This window comes from Carassius carassius, chromosome 29 (assembly GCF_963082965.1).
Source record: "Carassius carassius chromosome 29, fCarCar2.1, whole genome shotgun sequence".
In the NCBI taxonomy this organism is placed as follows: domain Eukaryota; kingdom Metazoa; phylum Chordata; class Actinopteri; order Cypriniformes; family Cyprinidae; genus Carassius; species Carassius carassius.
In genome coordinates, this window is record NC_081783.1 from 12,000,415 (window position 1) to 12,020,882 (window position 20,468).

Genomic DNA, 20,468 nt, shown 5'->3' on the forward strand with positions numbered 1-20,468 from the left:
CACTTAAACACAGTCCTGCCAACCCCTCTCCACTAAGCTCCATCAGCCCACCCCTCTCACACTCCAGCAGAAGACTCTACGGCTTCAAATGAATTATCACACTTACTGGAAAGAAAGTGCTGTGATCCCGGGCCAAAGTCTCTGTGGGCATCTTGCAACTGTTTCAGACGTTCTTCAATAGACCCCTTGAGTGGAGAAAGAGAAACAGTCAGACTCAAGAATGGATTACTTTACTGTACACACTAAATCAAAGTTCTCTGATAGTGTAATGGAGTAGTTCACCCAAAAAACTGAATGCCATATGGGTTTGTAACACCATGTCGGTGACTACAATGAGTGACTATTTTCATTTCTGGATTTCTTTAGGTTTTGTTACAAATGGACTAGTGTAGAAGTCTGCTGTCCCCATTCAGTTTTTGAAGAGTACACACAAGAATACAGCCTGATGAGCAGATAAATGCACAGAAAAGTCTGTATGTGGTAATGAGGAAAGTGGTGAGGGTGTTGCACAAGAAGTTTACTAAGAGTAATCCTCGTCTGTTTTTGTCGCCACCAGCCAGCCATCTCTGGGGATGGTGGACTACCTAATACGGAGTTATTTACAACGTAAATCATTCAGAAGACGTCAAACACTGACATACACAAAGGCCAACAAATCCACTCAAGCATGAAGTATTTTCTTCCCCTCACTCTCCTCCTCTCTGTATTCTCTCGGTTTTTGTGAGGCTCTTCAAGGACAACCAACAGTACTTTGGCATAACAGAAAGATAATACTGCACTGTGTATAAGCAGACATCTCTGTTAATCAGTGTATCTACTGAGCCACTGTCTTGTTAGATAAACATCAGTTGTATCAATTTAACTTGTTCATTTTGCACAATGAACTATTTAAATTACAATACAGTGCAAATGTGACCCTGGACCACAAAACCAGTCATAAGGCTAAATTCTTTTTATTGATTCATAATTTATACATGAAAGCTGAACAAATTGATGTATGTTTTGTTAGGAACAGATAATATTTGGCTGAGATACAACTATTTGAAAATCTAGAATCTGAGGGTACACAAAAAAAAAAAAAAGAAAATCCAAATATTGAGAAAATCGCCTTTAAAGTTGTCAAAATCATGTCCTTAATAATGCATATTACTGATCAAATTAAGTTTTGTTAAATTTATGGTAGGAAATGTACAGAACATCCGCATGAAACCTGATCTTAATGATTTTTGACATAAAAGAAAAATCATGTTTTTGACCCATACAATGTATTGCTGGGCTATTGTTACAAGTATACCTGTGCTACTTATGAGTGGTTTTGTGGTCCAGGGTCACAGATGTTTGGGGTCGGTAAGATTATTTTAAGACTCCTCTATTCAGAAAGGATGCAAAAAATTATTTTAGTGACATTAAAGAACTTTACAATGTCATGATTTCATTGATTTCAATGATTTCATTTTTCAAATAAATGTTGTTCTTTTGAACTTCTTATTCATCGAAGAATCCTGAAAGAAAATGTTTTTTGAGTAACAAATCCACATACTAGAATGATTTCTTAAGGATCATGTGACACCAAATACCTTAAATCTTAAAAAGTCCTTGAATGCTTTCATCTGGAGTTTTATTTCAGCAAATAAACAGTTATTTGCCTAACATTAATTTATAAACATAACATATCATAAATTAAATATAATATATTATTTAATAAACATGAATTTTTAATATGTGATTCCACTGAAAGTCCTAACAAACATGTAAAAAAAAATTGCACATTAAAGGATTCATCAACAGAGCATTTCTCATGACATTCATCGTACAAAGATAAAGATATATAATCATGCACACTTGTGCTGTTTGTCTTCTGTCACATTAGGAAACACAAACTGCTGCACACATGCATTTCATAGTCATCTTTCGATAGCTGGATTTACACACTCCCCCACACTTAAGAGTACTTCTCATTCTTCCTGCATCTCTTTCTGGCTCTCTTAAGCTCATCGCACACATAAAACAACCAGATGCAATCAAAACACTGAATTTCATTTTACATCTTCTCTTTTTTTCTCATTGGGAAGGCCTTTGTTTTCCCATGAGCATGTAGACAAAAGGCACTCCCCGTGACCGATGATAATGGAGCCATCACCGCTCTCAGCCAGGCAGGACCGGCGTATTATATTCCATCTCCTAAGCTCCATTTTTCATCGTGTATATGCACTAACTTAGCTGGCTGGAGCCATTGCCATCAATGGTGACCATTGCACTGTATGATCTCCATAGGGGTCCATTAGTGATGGTGGGCAGGCAAGGATGAGATAAGGATGGTGTAAATTCACTACCTGCAGAAGTTTCCATCTGTTGTTGAGGTGCTCCAGAGCTCTGGCGTTCTCCATGGACAAGTGCACATCAGATATGGCCAGCTGGTGGGCCAGGTCATTTATGTGTTTCATTCCTTCCTTCACCTGGGTCAGCTCTTCTTTAAATAGCTACAACAGAAAGCAAAAAAGAACTGGATGATCAACACCACATAATCTTTCACTTCATGCCATGAATTTCTTGGACTTTTATGGACTTTCAATCTGATTTCTGAGTGCATTGTGCATTAGGTTATGTTATATTTACTAAGTGTTACAACTACGTCTGTTCGGATTTAAAGCAAAAAAAAAGTCCTGATATTGACAGGCTGAGCATAGGGTGGATATTTCAATGTTTAATGTTTTTATCCATTCACAGCCTACACTTGTCCATTTTAATTTCATCCACCATCGCTGTTCGCTTACTTCCACACACTTACATTGAAGTGCCACACTGGGCATAAGTGCAAGCGAGACCCAATCTGTTGATGGCAGAGAGTGAAACTGCACCAAATGTGTGTATGTGTAAGTGTGAAAAGACTCAATGTGTGCGACAGCAAGATGGTCTCAAGAGGATTTTTTTTTTTTAATTGCAGGGAAAAAAAATTTTGTTAAGTGAAATGTTCACTCCAAGGCTGCGTTTGTTTAATCAAAAAACAGTAATATTGCAAAATATTATTACAATTTCAAATAACTGTTTTCTATTTCAATATACTTTAAAATATAATGTATTACTGTAATGGCAAAGCAGATTTTTCAGCAGCCATTGTGCTAATCTTCAGTGTCACTTGATCCTTCAGAAATCATTCTAATATAAAGAATTTTCAAAAGCAAACAGAATAAGAAAGAAAACAGTTCTGATTAATGCTGATCAATATTTTTGTGGAAACTGTTATACATTTTTCTCAGGATTTTTTGATAACCAGAAAGTAAAAAATAAATAAATAAATAAAATAATAATAATAATAATAATAATATATATATATATATATATATATATATATATATATATATATATATATATATATATATATATATGTGCCAAGTCCTGTTGGAAAATGAAATCTGCATCTCCATAAAGTTGATCTGCAGCAGGAAGCATGAAGTGCTCTAAAACTTCCTGGTATATGGCTGTGTTGACCTTGGATCTCAGAAAACACAGTGGACCAACAGCAACAGATGACATGGCACCCCAAACCATCACTGACTGTGGAAACTTTACACTGGACCTCTAGAAACGTCGCTTGTGTGGCTCTCCTCTCTTCCTCCAGACTCTGGGAACCTGATTTCCAAAGGAAATGCAAAATTTACTTTCATCAAAGAAGATAACTTTGGACCACTCAGCAGCAGTCCAGTCCTTTTTGAAGCGAGACGTTTCTGATGCTGTCTGTTGTTCAAGAGTGGCTTGACACAAGGAATGCTACAGCTGAAACCCATGTCTTGCATACGTCTGTGCGTAGTGGTTCTTGAAGCACTGACTCCAACTGCAGTCCACTCTGTGAATCTCCCCCACATTTTTGAATGGGTTTTGTTTCACAATCCTCTACAGGGTGCGGTTATCCCTATTGCTTGTACACTTTTTTTCTACCACATCTATTCCTTCCCTTCGCCTCTCTATTAATGTGCTTGGACACAGAGCTCTGTGAACAGCCAGTCTCTTTTGCAATGACCTTTTGTGTCTTGCCCTCTTTGTGCAAGGTGTCAATGGTCGTCTTTTGGATAACTGTCAAGTCAGCAGTCTTCCCCATGATTGTGTAGCCTACAGAACTAAACTGAGAGACCATTTAAAGGTCTTTGCAGGTGTTTTGAGTTAATTAGCTGATTACAGTGTGGCACCAGATGTCTTCAATATTGAACCTTTTCACAATATTCTAATTTTCTGAGATACTGTATTCTGGATTTTGCTTAGTTGTCAATTATAAACATCAAAATTAAATGAAATAAACATTGGAAATATATCAGTCTGTATCTAATGAATTAATATAATATACAAGTTTCACTTTTTGAATGGAATTGGTGAAATAAATCAACTTTTTGATGATATTCTAATTATATGACCAGCACCTGTATATTATTAGAATTTTTTTTTTTTTTTAATAAATGCAGTTATTTTTAACCTTTTATTCATCAAATATATTAGACAGCAGAACTGTTTCCAACACTCATAATAAATCAGAATATTAGAATGATTTCTAAATGATCATGTGATAGACTGGATGTTACATGTGACACTGAAGGCTGGAGTAATGATGCTGAAAATTCAGCTTTGCATCACAGGAATAAATTTCTTTTTTTAAAGTATATTCAAATAGAAAACTATTATTTTAAGCTGTAATAATATTTCACAATATTACTGTTTTTTCTGTATTTTTAATCAAATAAATGCAGGCTTGATGAGCAGAAGAAACTTCTTTCAAAAACATTAAAAATAGTAATGTTTCCAAACTTTTGGTCTGTACTGTATATATAAAAATATTAATTAAAAATGTGTTGTTGTTGTTAAAAGATATAAATAAATAGAAATGTAATATACATAAATAAAAAGAACCCCACCATATATATGGGGTCCCAAACAAGAGGTAACTGTAGAAGCAGCAGTATAGAACAGCAGTAGCCTTGATCTTATGGCCTGTTGTTCATACACTTGACATGCAGCCAGGAAAACGAATGAGAAACTGTAAGTCTGTAAGACCTGCCATGTGCTTGCCGGGTTTTGACAGCAGGGGAAACATTGATAAATGCTCCACCTCCTGTAAGAGTGTAACACGAACATGTCAGTTCACAGAGTCCGGCTTCAGCCTGATTTAAAAACTCAACATATTGCATCAGGGTACAGCTCTAGGCAGAAAAACTTGTTAATTATTTAATTACACAATTACACATGTACTGTAATGTGCTATTCACAAAAAAGTACAGTACATCACATAAAAAAATAAATAAAATAAAAAACTGTAGAAAATTTCCACACTTAAGTAAGCCTTTTGTGATCCGGAGAGCAGAATAGAAACTCTGACTCACTGATGCACAAGGTTTACTGCAAATAGATATCTACACTTATCCATATCTATAATAACTCTGCTTATCTCCACGGGAAAAACCATGATCATATCGTCAATAAAAATACCTCCTACTGCTGTAAGAGTCTGGGTCTGTACATCATGGCTGGTAGATTACAGAGGGAAACATTAGGGATATATGTATCGAAATAGCATGGCAGGTTACAGAATAACATATTCAGATACCTCATCTTTTTGTCCTTTTATTGTTGTGACACTAATTTCTCTGTTTTATTACAGTCAAATGACTGAGTGCAATATCTTAAGGGCACAACTAATAGCAGCATACTGCCGAGTGAACTGTAATATTATCAGAAAAGCATAAAACACACAGGCTGGAAACAGTACAAAGAAAGTCAAGAAAGTAAATGGTGGTCAAGATATAAAAATGCCACTGGACAGATTATGGCCGTCATTTGCTTTCTGGAACTCCCTTGATACAGTACATAAGCAAAATGTAATGAACTGTTAGGATGGCTTAGAGGACAATTGGTTTGCACCCGCCCAACTTTCAGGATCTCCGGACTTAATAAATGAGCAGGTAACGTCATGACAGGCCCTTCTCACCTACGACAGTCTAAATCATCTGTTCTGGCCTCAGGCAGATGCTACAGATCGCTGTGTACTTCAACATCCAGCCACAAGAAAGGGTTTTTCCACAGGCCATCTCCACCTTGAACAGCTACAACACCCACTATGTACCTGTTTTTGTATTTCAGTGTACTTGTGGTTTTTTATGCCATCTGGACATTAGGCAATAGATGCTTATTAAGCAGATATTGACATTTATACAGTTGCATATACTGTACATAAGTATGTAGAGCTCTGAGAAACCATAAATTCACTGTGGTTTTTGGCAATTAAAGCTCATTATGATTCCTTTTGATTCTGAAATAAAATAAAATAAAATAAGGTAATATAATAAAATAATAAATTAAAGAATTTAATTTATAAACAGTTTAAAAACAACTAGAAATATCTGAGAAAATTATTAAACAAAAACTTAAAAAAAATAAAAAATTAAGTGTAATGAAAAAGAGTGAACAAAAACCTTCCAAAACTGAAAAAAACAATACCCCACCCCGCCTCCCCCAAAAAAACAAAAACAACAACAGTCTATTTGAATAAAAAACACATTCACAGTACATCTAATTTAAAGTCTGAAAAAAAAAAATCACTAGCAGCGAAATGAACAGAAAAAGTAAAAGATATTCTATGTCATTAAAAAACTGAGCCCTGTGGAGAGTCTCATTACAATCTGGCTGTAAATCTTAAAATTAGTAACTGAGCAGGCTGTGAGGTCCACTAACAAATGAAAAAATATCTTAAGTCCATCAGAACGTCTCACATAATACATCAAGATCTGGTCATAAAAATACATTTATAAAACTATAAATGCACACTAAACCTCTTCATCAATATCTATTTAAAGAGCACATCTAAAAGTAAAACTGGGTGCATGGATCGCAGGGTCTCAGCAGCCACTCATACAAAAGTCAAAATCAATTCAAAATCACTTTTTACTTCTTAAAAATCCCTACCAATGCAAGATGTCATACTGCACTTTTGGGTATTTTATAAAGTTTTTATTCACTACTACCAAAATAGATCTAATTCAATCAATAGTTGTTACAACAACAATACTGTTGCAATGATATCTGTTTGTAACTACAGTATAGAACTGGTATGTGCACTGTGATTTAACATCACAATGTGTAAAGTCTAATGCACCCTTATCCATCCTGAAAGCCCACCTACTCCCATCAATCAACCATTGTGCCTATACTGTGTTGAAACTTTGATGGTTCTGTGCAGCTTTAAAAAATAAATTAATTAATTAAATAAATGGTACACATACATGCAGGTGTCTTTACAGAACCTCTTGTCGCACAGTGACACAGATCATTTGAATCACGGAAAGCATGACTAAAATAACCCTGACAATTCTACTCAAACCGTCACATATGCAGGGAGGCTCAGATATATCTGGAAGCTGACTTTTTTCTTTTTGGTTCCATTATGTTTTTTGCATGCAGTAACACACTGAAGTAGTAACTGATGTATGCAGTTCCCAAATCAGACACCATTCCCTTTCAAATCCAATCACAAAAGTGTAAACAGCGATTTGTCTTCATTAACCACTTGTGATCAGGTCACTGAAGACGTATTACCTTGGTAGCGTCTATATGGTCCTGCAGCGAATCAATAAACAGGTCTCCCACAGGCTCCCAGGCGTCCCTTACTCCCTCCGCCTGCTCCAGAGCCACAGCCAGCTCCTCCATGGCGGCCTGGATCTGCAGCAGCCTCTCCAGGGTTCGCTCCATGTGCCGGTGTCGGTCCACGCAGCGTGCCGTCAACTTCTCCCACAAGTCACTGGCCACATTGGCCTGCTTCCACACGGAGCGACTTACATTCAGCATTCGCCGGCGAGGAGAGACTTCTGTGATGGAGAGGATGGGAACAATAGGGAGAAACAGAAAGGCTATGAGCTAACAGAGTGAAAACAACAGCCCTGATCTCTCCATTATTAATTGCTCCATATGACACAGACACTCTCATGATGACATGTGGATGCAGAATTGGGTTGATGGCCTACATGTGAGGAGACAAATTCTCATCAGGCACTGTAATTTCTATGCACCTGTGCTGGGTTAATGTGGGTTGTAATATGGACTTAACAGAGGTGCCCGTCAATGGCTATTTTTATGTAAATTTGGGATATTGCATTAAAAAAAGTTGAAGGGAAACACCTAGATACAAATTAACTGTTTATTTATTGTCATAAGAATATTGCAAAAAAGTGTTTTGTCTAATTAACAGTTAAAATATTTAAAACTAAATTTACTTGCAAGGCGTAATTTCATACAAATGACCTACGATTTTTTTCACCTGTTTTAAGTATAAATAAGTTAAAAACAAGAAGATTTTTAAAGTAAAAAAAAACACATCCGAGATGAATCTATGACAACAACCCTTAATATCTAATGTAGTGTTGCTTATCGAGTTATTTTATTATGTTTTAAGAAATTATATATTTTCACTGAAGAATTATCCTGAAAAAGAATAATTAAAATGTATTAACTGTAACAAATCTAAATTCATTAAAACTCAATAAGAGTAGTGTTTTTTGGCACTGTACTCTTACCCTCTAGAACTATCTTTCATGTTATTGCCCAGACATAAGGCATCTGTTGCCAATCACAAGCACGTTTTTAGAAATTGTTTTAGCAGGATTCTTATTTTTCCCCATGAATCAAACTTTAATGAAACATGTATCTGAATGGAAACATCTTTAGTGGCAATCACATTATGTTACAAAGGGAAACGCCCTTTTTTTCAGACAATCACCTTAGCCTTAAATTATTCTGGAGCCACAGGACCACAATGCCATGACGCTTAGTTAAAGTGTATCAAAACAAGGGAACAAACCTTTGCCATCAGGCAAAGTCTCCTCAGGCTCCTGGAATGGATGTTGTGCCAGGAAGGTCTGAGCTGATTCCAACACCGAGTAGATGTAGGGCCCTCTGGATTTGACATCTTCCATGAAAGCCTGCACAAAACAATATATGTTTACTAGTGTGTCATGCTGACATGATCAATCACAGCAGATGCACATAAACTAACTCACAGACACAGTATTAGAGCCCCACAACATCCATCGACCTCTGAGGGTGTCAATCTACTGAACTAAATCTATTTTTCCAGCTTTACATGACTAGATATCGGCACATTTCCATAAAAATTATTTTCCACCCCCAAAAAATTTAATTTCTGGCATCCATACCTCATGTTGTTCCAAACCTGTATGAATTTCTTTCTTCTGTCCATACATAAAGTTATTAACTGTTTTTGTCCATACAATGGAAATCAGTGGGGTCCAAAACTACACTGGACCCAATTGAGACATCATCTTCTGTATTCCACAAAAGTCAGAAAATCATACAGATTTTCTGGAACAACAAGGTTGAGTAAATTACATCAGAATCCTGACTTGGATTGCTCTTCTAAATACCCATTAGACTTCTTTTTTAACATCTAGGGTCACAGGAAATACCCAGTGTTACATTCTTATGCCAATTATGGATATCACTGCGTTTGGAGTTGCCCCAATAAATCGTACCATGTCATTGAAAACTCTTCCCACCCATTTGCAAATTAACTTAGCAACCAAGAAAGTGTAAACTGAAATCAAACAGTCAAAAGTAGAAATGTACTACCGGGCTGCTGGAATCAAGAGGTCTCCTGAGGGGAATTCGTGGAAAGAACTGATATATTTCAGCTATTTCCTGAAATAACGAGGCCTGAAAATGTTTTCATTCCACTGTGAAACTTCAATAGCAGCTAAACTTCATACTCAAGAGGTCCACCATTGACTGAGTGAACCAAAATAAAGACTTAAGATCATTCATGTATTAATTATACATTTGTAGGAAAAGCCTCAAGAAATGGTTGTTTCTGTCTGGTGATGTCTCTGTTGTTTCTTCAACTAAGTACTCTTAAGTAATGATGCATACTTATGAAGTATGAAGTCTACTTAGGGTTCAAAGACTCAAGGGAAACTTGTCTCATTCTTCACTAGTATTATGGCAAGCTTTAGTATATACTCAGTTTTTAAAGCAAACCCAATCTATTAAAATCTGTAAACAACCTCAGAAAATTAGCACAGGGAAAGACAAAAACAGTATGATATTAAAACACAGAGGAAGAAATCCACTTATGATCAGTAATTTAAATTACTTAAAACACTGTTTAATTCTCAGCAGAGCAGCATATGGGATTTTGCTCTCTGCTTTGTCGGAAAAGTTTTAGGGCGATGTGGCACATTGGGAAAGCGAACATTGTACACTGCAGCAGTGAACTGGAGGGAAAGAGAAGAGTGTGTGACAGATGGAATAATACTACAAAGATAGGAATGCATCCACGTGCATATGTACATCTACATATTACATAAGAAGCAAAAAGTGAGCAATAAAGGAGAAATAAGTGAGAGCCAAGAAACAGACAGTGAGATACAGGTCTGTTAATTTGGAGGCTGATTTCACTGTGTCACTCACAGAGAGAAAGAGCTTGCTATCTCTCTCTCTCTTTCTCACTCTCTCGCTCAAGCTTTTCTCTCAGAACCCCTCTTTTTCCTGCTTTATTCAGCTGACAGCACTGGAAATTGGTGCTAAGATGGAAGCAGTAGCCTGCAGTAGTACCGGGCCAATTACAAGTTGTGTGTTTATCTAGGAGAGTGAGTTTGTGTATTGGGAGAAAAACATGTTTGAATGCAGAACATAATGTATAGGCACAGGAGAGTGGTAAATATTTAATGGGATGGTTCACCTAAAAATGAAAATAAATCTGTCATCATTTACTCACTCTTATGTTTATGTTTTTCCAAACCTGTATGACACAAAAATCTGATATCCACCCCAGCTCTGCTCATGAGTCCATGAGAGAAGTGTGATGTGTGATCCGTGAATAAATCATTGCTTTAACTTGTTCATTGTTTCTGCTTAAATAAATACATAATGTTAACTATCCACATGGTCTATATAATCTTAGAACTGTACATTTCTGCAATATGGACATATTTCACCTCTGGTAAAAGATTACTCTTAATGGGACAGTTCACCCAAAAATCTAAATTCAAACAGATTATTTTAATGATGTCCTTGCTATTTTTCTGGGCTTTGAACATGGTAGCTGCATTGATGTCTATGCAAGTCCAGAACGCAAAAATTTCTTTATATGTGTTCCAAAGATGAACAAAGGTCTTATGGGTTTGGAACGACATGAGGGTGAGTAATTAATGACAGAATTTCATAAATGAGGAAAAAAATCATAAGAACCCCTATAATATCTATATATTATATCTATACTGTATGTGCACTGTAGTCTTCCAAATTTCCCCAGTTGTCTTCTAGTGTCAGAAAGAATGTCATACAAGATTGGAACGACTTGAGTAAAAGTCTTTTTAGATGAACTATCCCTAAATTGGAGAGAAAAAAAGTGTAAACATAAAAGTTGCATCTTAAGCCATTTATTGTGCATGCATCAGTTGGTGCCACTATTTTCTTTGTTCTATTTTTCTTGATCTTGCAAGACTCTTTGTGGTTTATGAACAGACGGGGGTTTAGATTCCCAATTAACATGTTTCATTCAGGTCTACTTTAGCATCTTGATAATAGATTCAGAGGCTTTTTATTAGCTTACAGGTGGGTGGGCTCGAATCTTTAATGTCCTTCTGTCTGAACTCCTGCTGCCATATTGCAGTCTTAAATATTGAATTGATTCTGTTATATTGATAGATGACAAGATTAACCGTGTTCAGGAGCAAAGTCAGCAAGAGAAAATATATGATAATATGAGGAAAGACAGCATGAGGAAGTGGGCATGTGTGTTAAGCCAACCTGGTGGAACTCCCGCTGGTGCTGCACCGCTCCCACATCACCACCTATGGGCAGCTGCTCGGACAGCTCCTCGTCTTTAGCTGTCAGCCATTCGATGATCTCCTGTAGGGACAGCTGGAGCTTCCCGCTGTTGTCCGAAAAGGCCTCCAGCCGTACCCTGACAACACAGCAAGCGATAGCCCGCCACCGGGCACGGACCCATGGTCAAAACTTAGACAGCACCGAGATCACAGCACTGAAAAAACGTCAAAATCTAGAGTCTCAGGACATACTGTTACAGAACCGTGTCACCATATCTGTTTTATTATTTTTGAGGGTTTTGCAATATTAATTCTCTGGTTAACATGCCAACATAGTTAGACAACAGCATATGTTTTCGATGCTCCACAGGACTCCTATATACAGTGTGAATACAGTACTTTCAAATGTAACATATAATGTGTATTAAAATATTTATTTAAAATATATATATATAGATAGATAGATATAAAGTTATGTAAGTAAATAATATATAACATTAAAATATTGTTTTGCTTGGTTGGTTCCAGAAGGGGTTAACTGAATCATGATACCTACATGCACTTGTACTTAGCTTCAACCTGCCTCCGTCTCCTACCTAGGCATGTCAAAAGAAGAGTTATGCATACCGAAGAGCATAAAACATCTCCATGACATCCCAGCATGTAATGAAACAGGAAAGCACGTCTCAACCCATTGCCCTGCATTTACACATGGGATGAAATCTTATCTGTTTGCAGAAATCACATTTTCACAAGGCGATAAATAAAATATAAAGCCAGCCATTTAACCACCTGCCCACATAGACTGGAATTGTTTTAGAGACAGACTAGTTCTGTCTGCATCCCACCTGATGCTGCATAGAGGATTAAGAGAGAAGAACCTTGTGTTGCAATAACACCCAGTGTCCCAGCATGCAGTAGACACCTGCATTATTTTTAGACCATTATATGGCACCCAAGAGCACTGCCAAAGCCCAGGCAATACAGGAAAGAAATAACTAAGACAAAGGGATTAAGTGTGACATTTTTTGTTAGGGGGGAAAAAAACAGTGTTTGCATGACTACTGAATAGCCTCATGACATTGTGGAAAAAAAAGCTACTGCTAATGCAGCGAGGGTCGCATTAAGTCAAGGGTGAAATACGTACCATTTGGCTCCAGGCCATTCAGGTTGCTCGCAAGATGGTTGTGCGATTTAACAAGACAACTGTAGGACATTCACTTATTTGTGTCACTACAGTGTTTTTTGTGTTTGAGATCATGAATTAATTTCCTTCTCACAGTATTTGCTGCATTCTGTCTACCTTCCATTTTAACAAGATGCTCAGCCTCTGCTAATAAAAAAGTGGCTTCACTGTAGGTATGGTGTTTTTTGAGGTGTGGGCAGTGTTAGATTTGTGGCACACATACATCTTTGAATTCTAGATAAAAAGCTATATTTTTAGCACATTTCAGCAATATTTTCCTGGGTCACTATTATGTTTTTTGGCTCCAGGTGTGTTTGCATGGGTCTTATTGGGCTCTTTTTGTGCCATTCTTCCAAACAGGTTAAAAGCTGGGTTTCCATCCGCATATTTTTATGCTAATTTTGGAATAACATAAAAATGTGTTAAATAATCTTGCTATATGGTAAAAGGATATGTACATAAAACTTTCCTAGATGCACATGAAAAAGTCAATTTGCTCAAATTCACACAACAGTGACAATTTTGTTCTAGTGAATAAGTGGGATGGAAACTTCCAATTTGGTTTTGTGAATTTTTTTTTCACAATTAGGATGGATCCTGTATGAATGGTTCTCATCCTGAAGAACCATTGCAGCTGCCACAAGTGACCTGATCTTGTTTGGTGGAAGTGACGAAGAGCTGCTAGATGACAGCATGTCTCTAGCAGCTTCCGATGGAGAGGAGTTGTTGGGATCACTGAACCCAGCCCCTCAAAGCCGTCCGAGCCCAGCAATGCAAAACTTGGGGTGGACACTAAACTTATATGTGTTCTCTCAAGGTGACAATGAAGAGCTGGTCTTGGAATGGTCTCCTCCCGAGGAACCATCTCACAGTGCACTTGCCAGGTAAACTAAACTAAGGTGCGGATATGCTTTCAAGAAGCAAAATCCCCTCAGAGGAGTGGATGCTTTACCTGCAAACAGTACAGACAATATGGGAGATTTTTTGCAAAGCGGAAGTAGACTTCTTCGCCTCAGAAAACAGCTCTCATTGCCCAGCATATTTCTTTAAGCACAAGGATGCCTTAGCCCTCTACTGGCCCTACTTCCTCCTTTATGCTTTTCCCCCAATCACTCTGATTCCCCAGGTAATCAGGCGGATCAAGGACCAGGGACACAGAATCCTATTGGTAGCCCCACTTTGGGAGAACCAGTATTGGTTGGCCAAACTGTCACAAATGCTGACAATCGGCCCCATGGCCCACCACCTTGAGAACCTCCTTTCTCAGGTGGGCCAAACGACATGGCATCCACATCTACGCCTCCAAAACGTTGGTGTTCTATGCTTGGTGCTCAAATCATGGCATAGACCCGTCGGTCTGTGACGTATCAGTGATACTGTCATTCCTGCAAGAGCTGTTGGATAAAGGTCCATCCCCCTCCACGCTCAAAGTCTTTGTAGTGACTATAGCGGTGTCACACGCCCCTATAGCAGGCCAGTGAGTAAGGAAAAACTACCTTGTCATGTGTTTTATGAGAGGGGCCAGAATGCTTAATCTGCCACGCCCCCTCACTGTTCGTTCATGGGACCTTCCTACTTTATTAAAGGCCTTAAAGGGTTCCCCTTTTGAGCGGCTAAAATCTATCAGCCTAAAGTGCCCTGTCACTAAAGACTTCTCTGCTTCTAGCACTAGTGTCAGTAAAACACATGGGTGACTTACAGGCACTCTCCGTAAGCACTAGTTGTCTGGAATTTGGGCCTAGTAACTCTAAGGTTGTCCTGAAACCAAGGCATGAGTCGAGAGTTGAATCTGTTATGCCCCTTTAGGGATCTGAGAGCCTACACTGAGCGCTCCGCACCATTTAGGCAATTGGAACAACTCTTTGTCTGCTTTGGTGGCCAAGCCAAAGGTTTTCTGGTCTCAAAACAAAGGATGTGGATGCTATTCAGCTAGCCTACTCTTCCTTGGGTCTGCAATGTCCCATTAGAGTAAAAGCCCACTCTATTAGAGGGGTCTCCTCATCCCAGGCATGGTCTAGTAGGTGGACCATTACAGAAATTTGTGCGGCCAGCTGGGCCTTTGCGTCCACATTCGCTAGATATTATAATCTAGATATCCCTACATTGCATACTGGGGTGCTTTCTGTATGAGGTCACATTTCTGATACTTATAGTTTCAGTGCACTTTGGCATATCTTTGCCCATGGCAATGCAAACTCTGCTTGTGCGCGCTCTACCCCCTTGGTGCCGAGGCTGTGCTAGTCGGGGCAATCAAACTAGGTTAGACATAACCTCACTGAATTTATTCTGCAACCTGATTGCTATTGTCATATCCTGGCACTAGTGTCAAGTATGATTGCTTGGTCATTCCCCTTCTTAGCACGGTGTGATTGAACTGTGTTCCCATAGCATCTTTAAGCAGACAAACGTAACCTTGTTTCCCTGAGATACAGGAATGAGTACTGCGTTCCGTGCCGTGCTAAACAGGCTGCACAATTAAGTCGTCACTTCAGTCGAAATAACCTGAATTCTATGGCGAAGCAGCCACATATATAGCCAGATGCCCCACCCATTCTGGTGAGCTTTGGAGTTTTTGAGTACGTTTGATAATTCAGCTATATCAGCAATCTCAGTTTCTGGGATTTATAAAAAAAATTGTATAGCCATAGCTATTGAGGTCCAAAGGAAATAATCAAAATATTTGGGCATGGTGTAGCCTAAGGATTTGGACCAGTGCCCAAAAGCTGCAGGTAAAAACTCCAACAATTCTGAAATCTGTGAGGTTTCATCACTGTGCCCAGCAAGACCCCAGGTTGCACCAGCGGGACTGTCTGTGTTATATGGAGCCCTTTGAATAAAAGCGTCTGTTAAATGACAAAGCAAAAAGACAGATTGTTGATTGTTGGCCTCAGTGTACCTTTACTCATGAATTGACCTCTGGTTCACACAGGTTGTTTTGACGGATGACTTTTTTCAACAGGGCTAGTTAAAATGTAGCCTCCACTTAGTGATAATTGAAGCAACAGTGTCCACCGGGACATGCAAACACTAATGTGCTTGTTATTTTTAATCATTGGCAGATAGAGGCCAATTGTCAGGCAACCATGTGCTCATTAGGACAACACAGCCAGATATAAAAAATCTCATGCCAACATATTTTCAATTTAGTTTAAAGAATGTTTTCCAGCAAAACAATGCCACCAAAGCCATCAGAACATGTAGTTTCAGTGCTTTGAAATTATATTCTCAGTAGAAATAAAATAAATTGTTATTATATACTACATAATTAGAGAACAAGAGGAGGTACGATGAAAAGAGAGAAGCCAAGTAGGAGACCTGCTTCACCTGTTCGGACCTATATTGTACTGAAGGAGGGTGGGCACAGCGCTCTCTATAATGATTTGTTATTAGACTCAATAAAGGCAGCCAGGCTGCAGACATTTCATTAGAGAGCCTGTGTGTTCTATAGTTGCCTAAAGGCTGCTTCATCATACAGACACAATCACAAACAAGCACACACATCTCCTACAAGCACACTTATGTACACACACACACACACACACACACACACAAACACAAAAGAATAGAACCCAAGGAAAATGCTACTCACCCAGCTGCTACTATCAAAGGGTCACAGCTACAGTTATCTGTAGATTTTTGTTCTATTCACATCAAAGTTCAAATGAAGCTCCCGTCTGTGTGAGCTTGATGAGTTCATGTAGCATTTCTACTCAGTGTTGATGGGTTGAACTTGCTTAGAATGTACGTCACACTGCTAGCCTTAAGCTATTACCAGCAAACATTGCTTTTGATTCCCTATTACAGGCAAGTGCTTGTTGTTGCTTTGTAAATTAAAGTATGTCACAGGTAAGTGTGTATCAAGCCCTTGCATAATAAGTCATCAAACAATGTAAATAGGGCCTTTGTTGATAGCAATGCCAAGGTTTTATTTATCCATGAATGCAAGTGCTGTTGAATACTTTGGGGTCTAAACTACATACATTTGTGACACTGATCATGTGAACTCTTTCCACAGACTACAGACAGTGAGATGTTCTTCAAGTTCTTCAGGAGTTCATGCAGGTGATTCATGCTGCTGTGATTAAAAAACAGAGGCAAACCAAATACTTAGAGAATCTAAGATTGCTGAGCTGTTAATTCAATTTTTCACTCAAATTGTTAAGCTGATAGCACCATAATTTGTGATTATTTTAATTAAATAAAAAAGGAGAAAGAATAGAATCATTGTGAAAGCTTGTTTCCACCAAACAAAAAAGACAACTGACATAAAATAAAATAAAAATTGATTGGTAAGGTTGGTATTTAAATTTTTTTAAATTGTTTTTTTTTTTTTTTTTTGCTGATCTGAACACAGTATTATTGTGACATATTACAATTTAAAATAACTTATTTTTCTGGATTCTCTGATCTGGTTTCTCTCTCAGTGAAGTTATTCATCAAAAATCAGCATTTATTTCAAATAGTAAGGATATCTGCAATGCCTCAAAAAATTTGGTTAATTTCGAGCAGTTCCTGCATCCAGCGCTGTGAGTACAGGGGACACATCTGCCCCTTTATGCTCGATAGAGTATGATCTGTCCTGTACAGTCAGGCCCCTGTGCTACTAATTCACTGATCCACAGCAAGACCACAACACCTGATACCTGTGCCATGTTTGAGCATTGCACAGCATCTCTCTGCCTCGCTTGCCATCACAGATATAGTACATTACATCCATTAACCCATCCTGCACAGAACGCTGGATTTCTTCAGCCCTTCTGAATCCTTAGACTTAGACCATCGATCATTTCATCTCTCTCTGAGGCTTTATGGGGATTCCTCCAAAAGCCACAAAATCAAACAATGCCTCTGCTGGACAAGCATCCAAATCCTGTGGTCCTTTTTACAAAGAGGAGAAACATAAAACTCAATGGAATCAGGGCAGGGTGGCATTATAGACCTCCTTGCTTGGCTCCAGGTAGCAATCTCAGGTTAACAAATGGAGATTAATGGAGGGCTTTTAACTGATTGAATTGCAGAGCTGAGAAGGCACAAGTTGGAGGCATCTTGATCGGTTCTGTTGCAGGAGCTCGATGGCAAGTTAGTGTGGGCTGGCTGTGACTGCTAGTGAGCGTGAAAGCAAATAGGTGACAGCTGTGCACACTGCTCTGGCAGTCTTGTAACACTGCTTGTTCGACATGAACCATCAGGCATGATGGCTAGCGTAGGGGACAGTAATCAATACCAGTGACCAATAAGGAGCTACTTTTACAATGTTCACTCATGTCAGGGACAAAGCAAGCCATTTTTTGAGGACCATTCATGCCTTTTCAGAACCATCTGTTCTAAATGTATCTATTTACCAGACATTTTAACCAAGGAGACTTACAATGATGATTGTATCCTAATGAATTTACAGTAGGTTTAATCCAAGTTCATACTGTAGGTTCAAAACATGATTTGAATAGTATTTGAAGGTATTTTAGTGTAAAAAACTGGTTTGAGCACACATTTTCTTACATTTGCACAGATACTTTACTAAATTGTAGGTACTGGGTAGTGATGTTAACTTGTTAATAGTGAGAATTGGTCCCTATACTAAAGTGCTACTAAATGTACTTAGTTGTGTACATTACAAATCTTTTTAGGCTCACAGAAAATTTAATTAATTGCATTTAATCAAGAAGATTAATTCAACATGCCATCACTGTTTTCAGTTTCATCACCTTTATTTACCTAATTTGACCGTAATGGATTCAATCTGTTCTGTGCGATTTCAGATGCTATATTCAACTAGTTTTGATGAATTCCATCACTCAATCAATAAATTGTTTACATATTATTATATTCATGTAATATATATAATACAAAAATATATGCAAATATGAATAAAAAAATCCTAAAGCTGTCCTTATGAATTTATCTTTACACTTTGAATGCTGTCAATAAGTCAATTTGTAACCAAAATTACAAATATGTACTGTATGTCTAAGCTGCACAGCATCAATACAAATTGCGATATGAATATTGCAATCACTAGCGATAACTAAATTAATTTAAATACTTACAAAAAAAATCTAGACTGATGCAGATAGCAGAGAACAGACTGGCCACATCACTGTTAATAGGTGTAGGTGTGTGTGTGTGTGTGTGTGTGTGTGTGTGTGTGTGTGTGTGTGTGTGTGTGTGTGTGTGTGTGTGTGTGTGTGTGTGTTATGTGCACTGATGACATAACGCTCTCATAGCAAAGTAGTCTGATACATAAAATGCAAACCTAGAGACACTAACCTGTCTCAATTTTACAGATTAAGGCAAAATAAGAACAGATGAAGCCCATTAGTTCTTTGGTCATGTTGCATGATAAGCATCAGTGAGGTGTTGCTTCACGGATCAGCGAATAACTAAATGATAAAGATAAGAGTGAGGTCTCTGGTGATATCCTTTCTCTTTCATTTGTTTCCATTTCAGAAGCATCACCTAAGGCTCTAGGTGCCATTCTCTTTGAGGCCTGTCCTTTAGCGACAGAAGCCTTTAAATGTAACACTGAATGAAAAAGAGAGGTGGGAAATTTGTCTGCAAGCACAGCTCCTCAGCCGCAATGAAGCCACTAGCTAAAAAAGGTGATGGTGCCATGGGAGAAATGAGCCTTACAATTCAGCATTGCCTGTCTCGCCTCTTTCATTACCCTACATTCTGTTTATAAGACACAGTTAAGCAAACACAATGGGCTGCTGCACAGGCCCTCACGTGCATACAAATACCGCACCTTTAATATCAGCCGGTTCCATATATATCATTGTGTATGCATAAACCCTCCATTGGAACCCACCACTGGAATATTTCATGTGAGCATTGAGATGCAAAATGCAATACATTTCCTGCAAGAGAGCTTTAGATATGTAATAAATTCTTTTGTATTCATATATTCACTCACATCCAATAAAGCATAAATTATCTGTAAGAGACATGTGTACAGAAGTTTAAGGGACAGATCATGGGCAGGTCTCAGGCGAGGCTAAGCAGATATTTGACTTTAACAAGGTTTGTCAGGAAAGCCACAAGTCTCAGTTACATCACTGTATGAGTAAAAGAGAGCTTAACTGAGGGAACCTGAGACTATGTCTGCTGGTCTAGCCTTGGCCAAATATATCATTAGCTTCCCTGATACTTGTGCCAAGTTAGGGATAATGAGTGCCGCCTAAGTGCCCAGCAACATTTACATGTGAAAATTGGATTCAGTCTTACTACATTTTCTAATTTCTCGAAGGGAACCCATGCTGTTGGTTGTTTATGTCAATGCATGATCATTATTTCCACAAAGAGTGTTGGAGCAGAGAATGCAACTGTGTCAGCAGTGGATTGTGTCTACCCAGCAAAAGAGAGCGATCTGCTCAGCTCCACACTGATAGATGAGCGCGTCGGACAAGCTTTATTTGATTTAATCCCTACAAACACAGCCGGGTAGGCTTGTAGTTAATAATTCA

At 38.2% G+C, this 20,468-nt stretch overlaps 1 protein-coding gene across 5 annotated transcripts in view; it reads right to left on the reverse strand.

The window, feature by feature from the left end:
* The window catches only part of drp2 (dystrophin related protein 2), a 146,780-nt gene that overhangs the window by 42,224 nt on the left and 84,088 nt on the right, over positions 1 to 20,468 (reverse strand). For all 5 annotated transcript variants that reach the window (XM_059515878.1, XM_059515874.1, XM_059515875.1 and 2 more), the window contains 5 exons: positions 11,800 to 11,956; positions 8,834 to 8,954; positions 7,576 to 7,844; positions 2,334 to 2,480; positions 107 to 185 (listed from right to left, as the gene is read on the reverse strand). In XM_059515878.1, the coding sequence (XP_059371861.1) occupies positions 107 to 185; positions 2,334 to 2,480; positions 7,576 to 7,844; positions 8,834 to 8,954; positions 11,800 to 11,956 (773 nt within the window). The remainder of the gene's footprint in view (positions 1 to 106; positions 186 to 2,333; positions 2,481 to 7,575; positions 7,845 to 8,833; positions 8,955 to 11,799; positions 11,957 to 20,468) is intronic.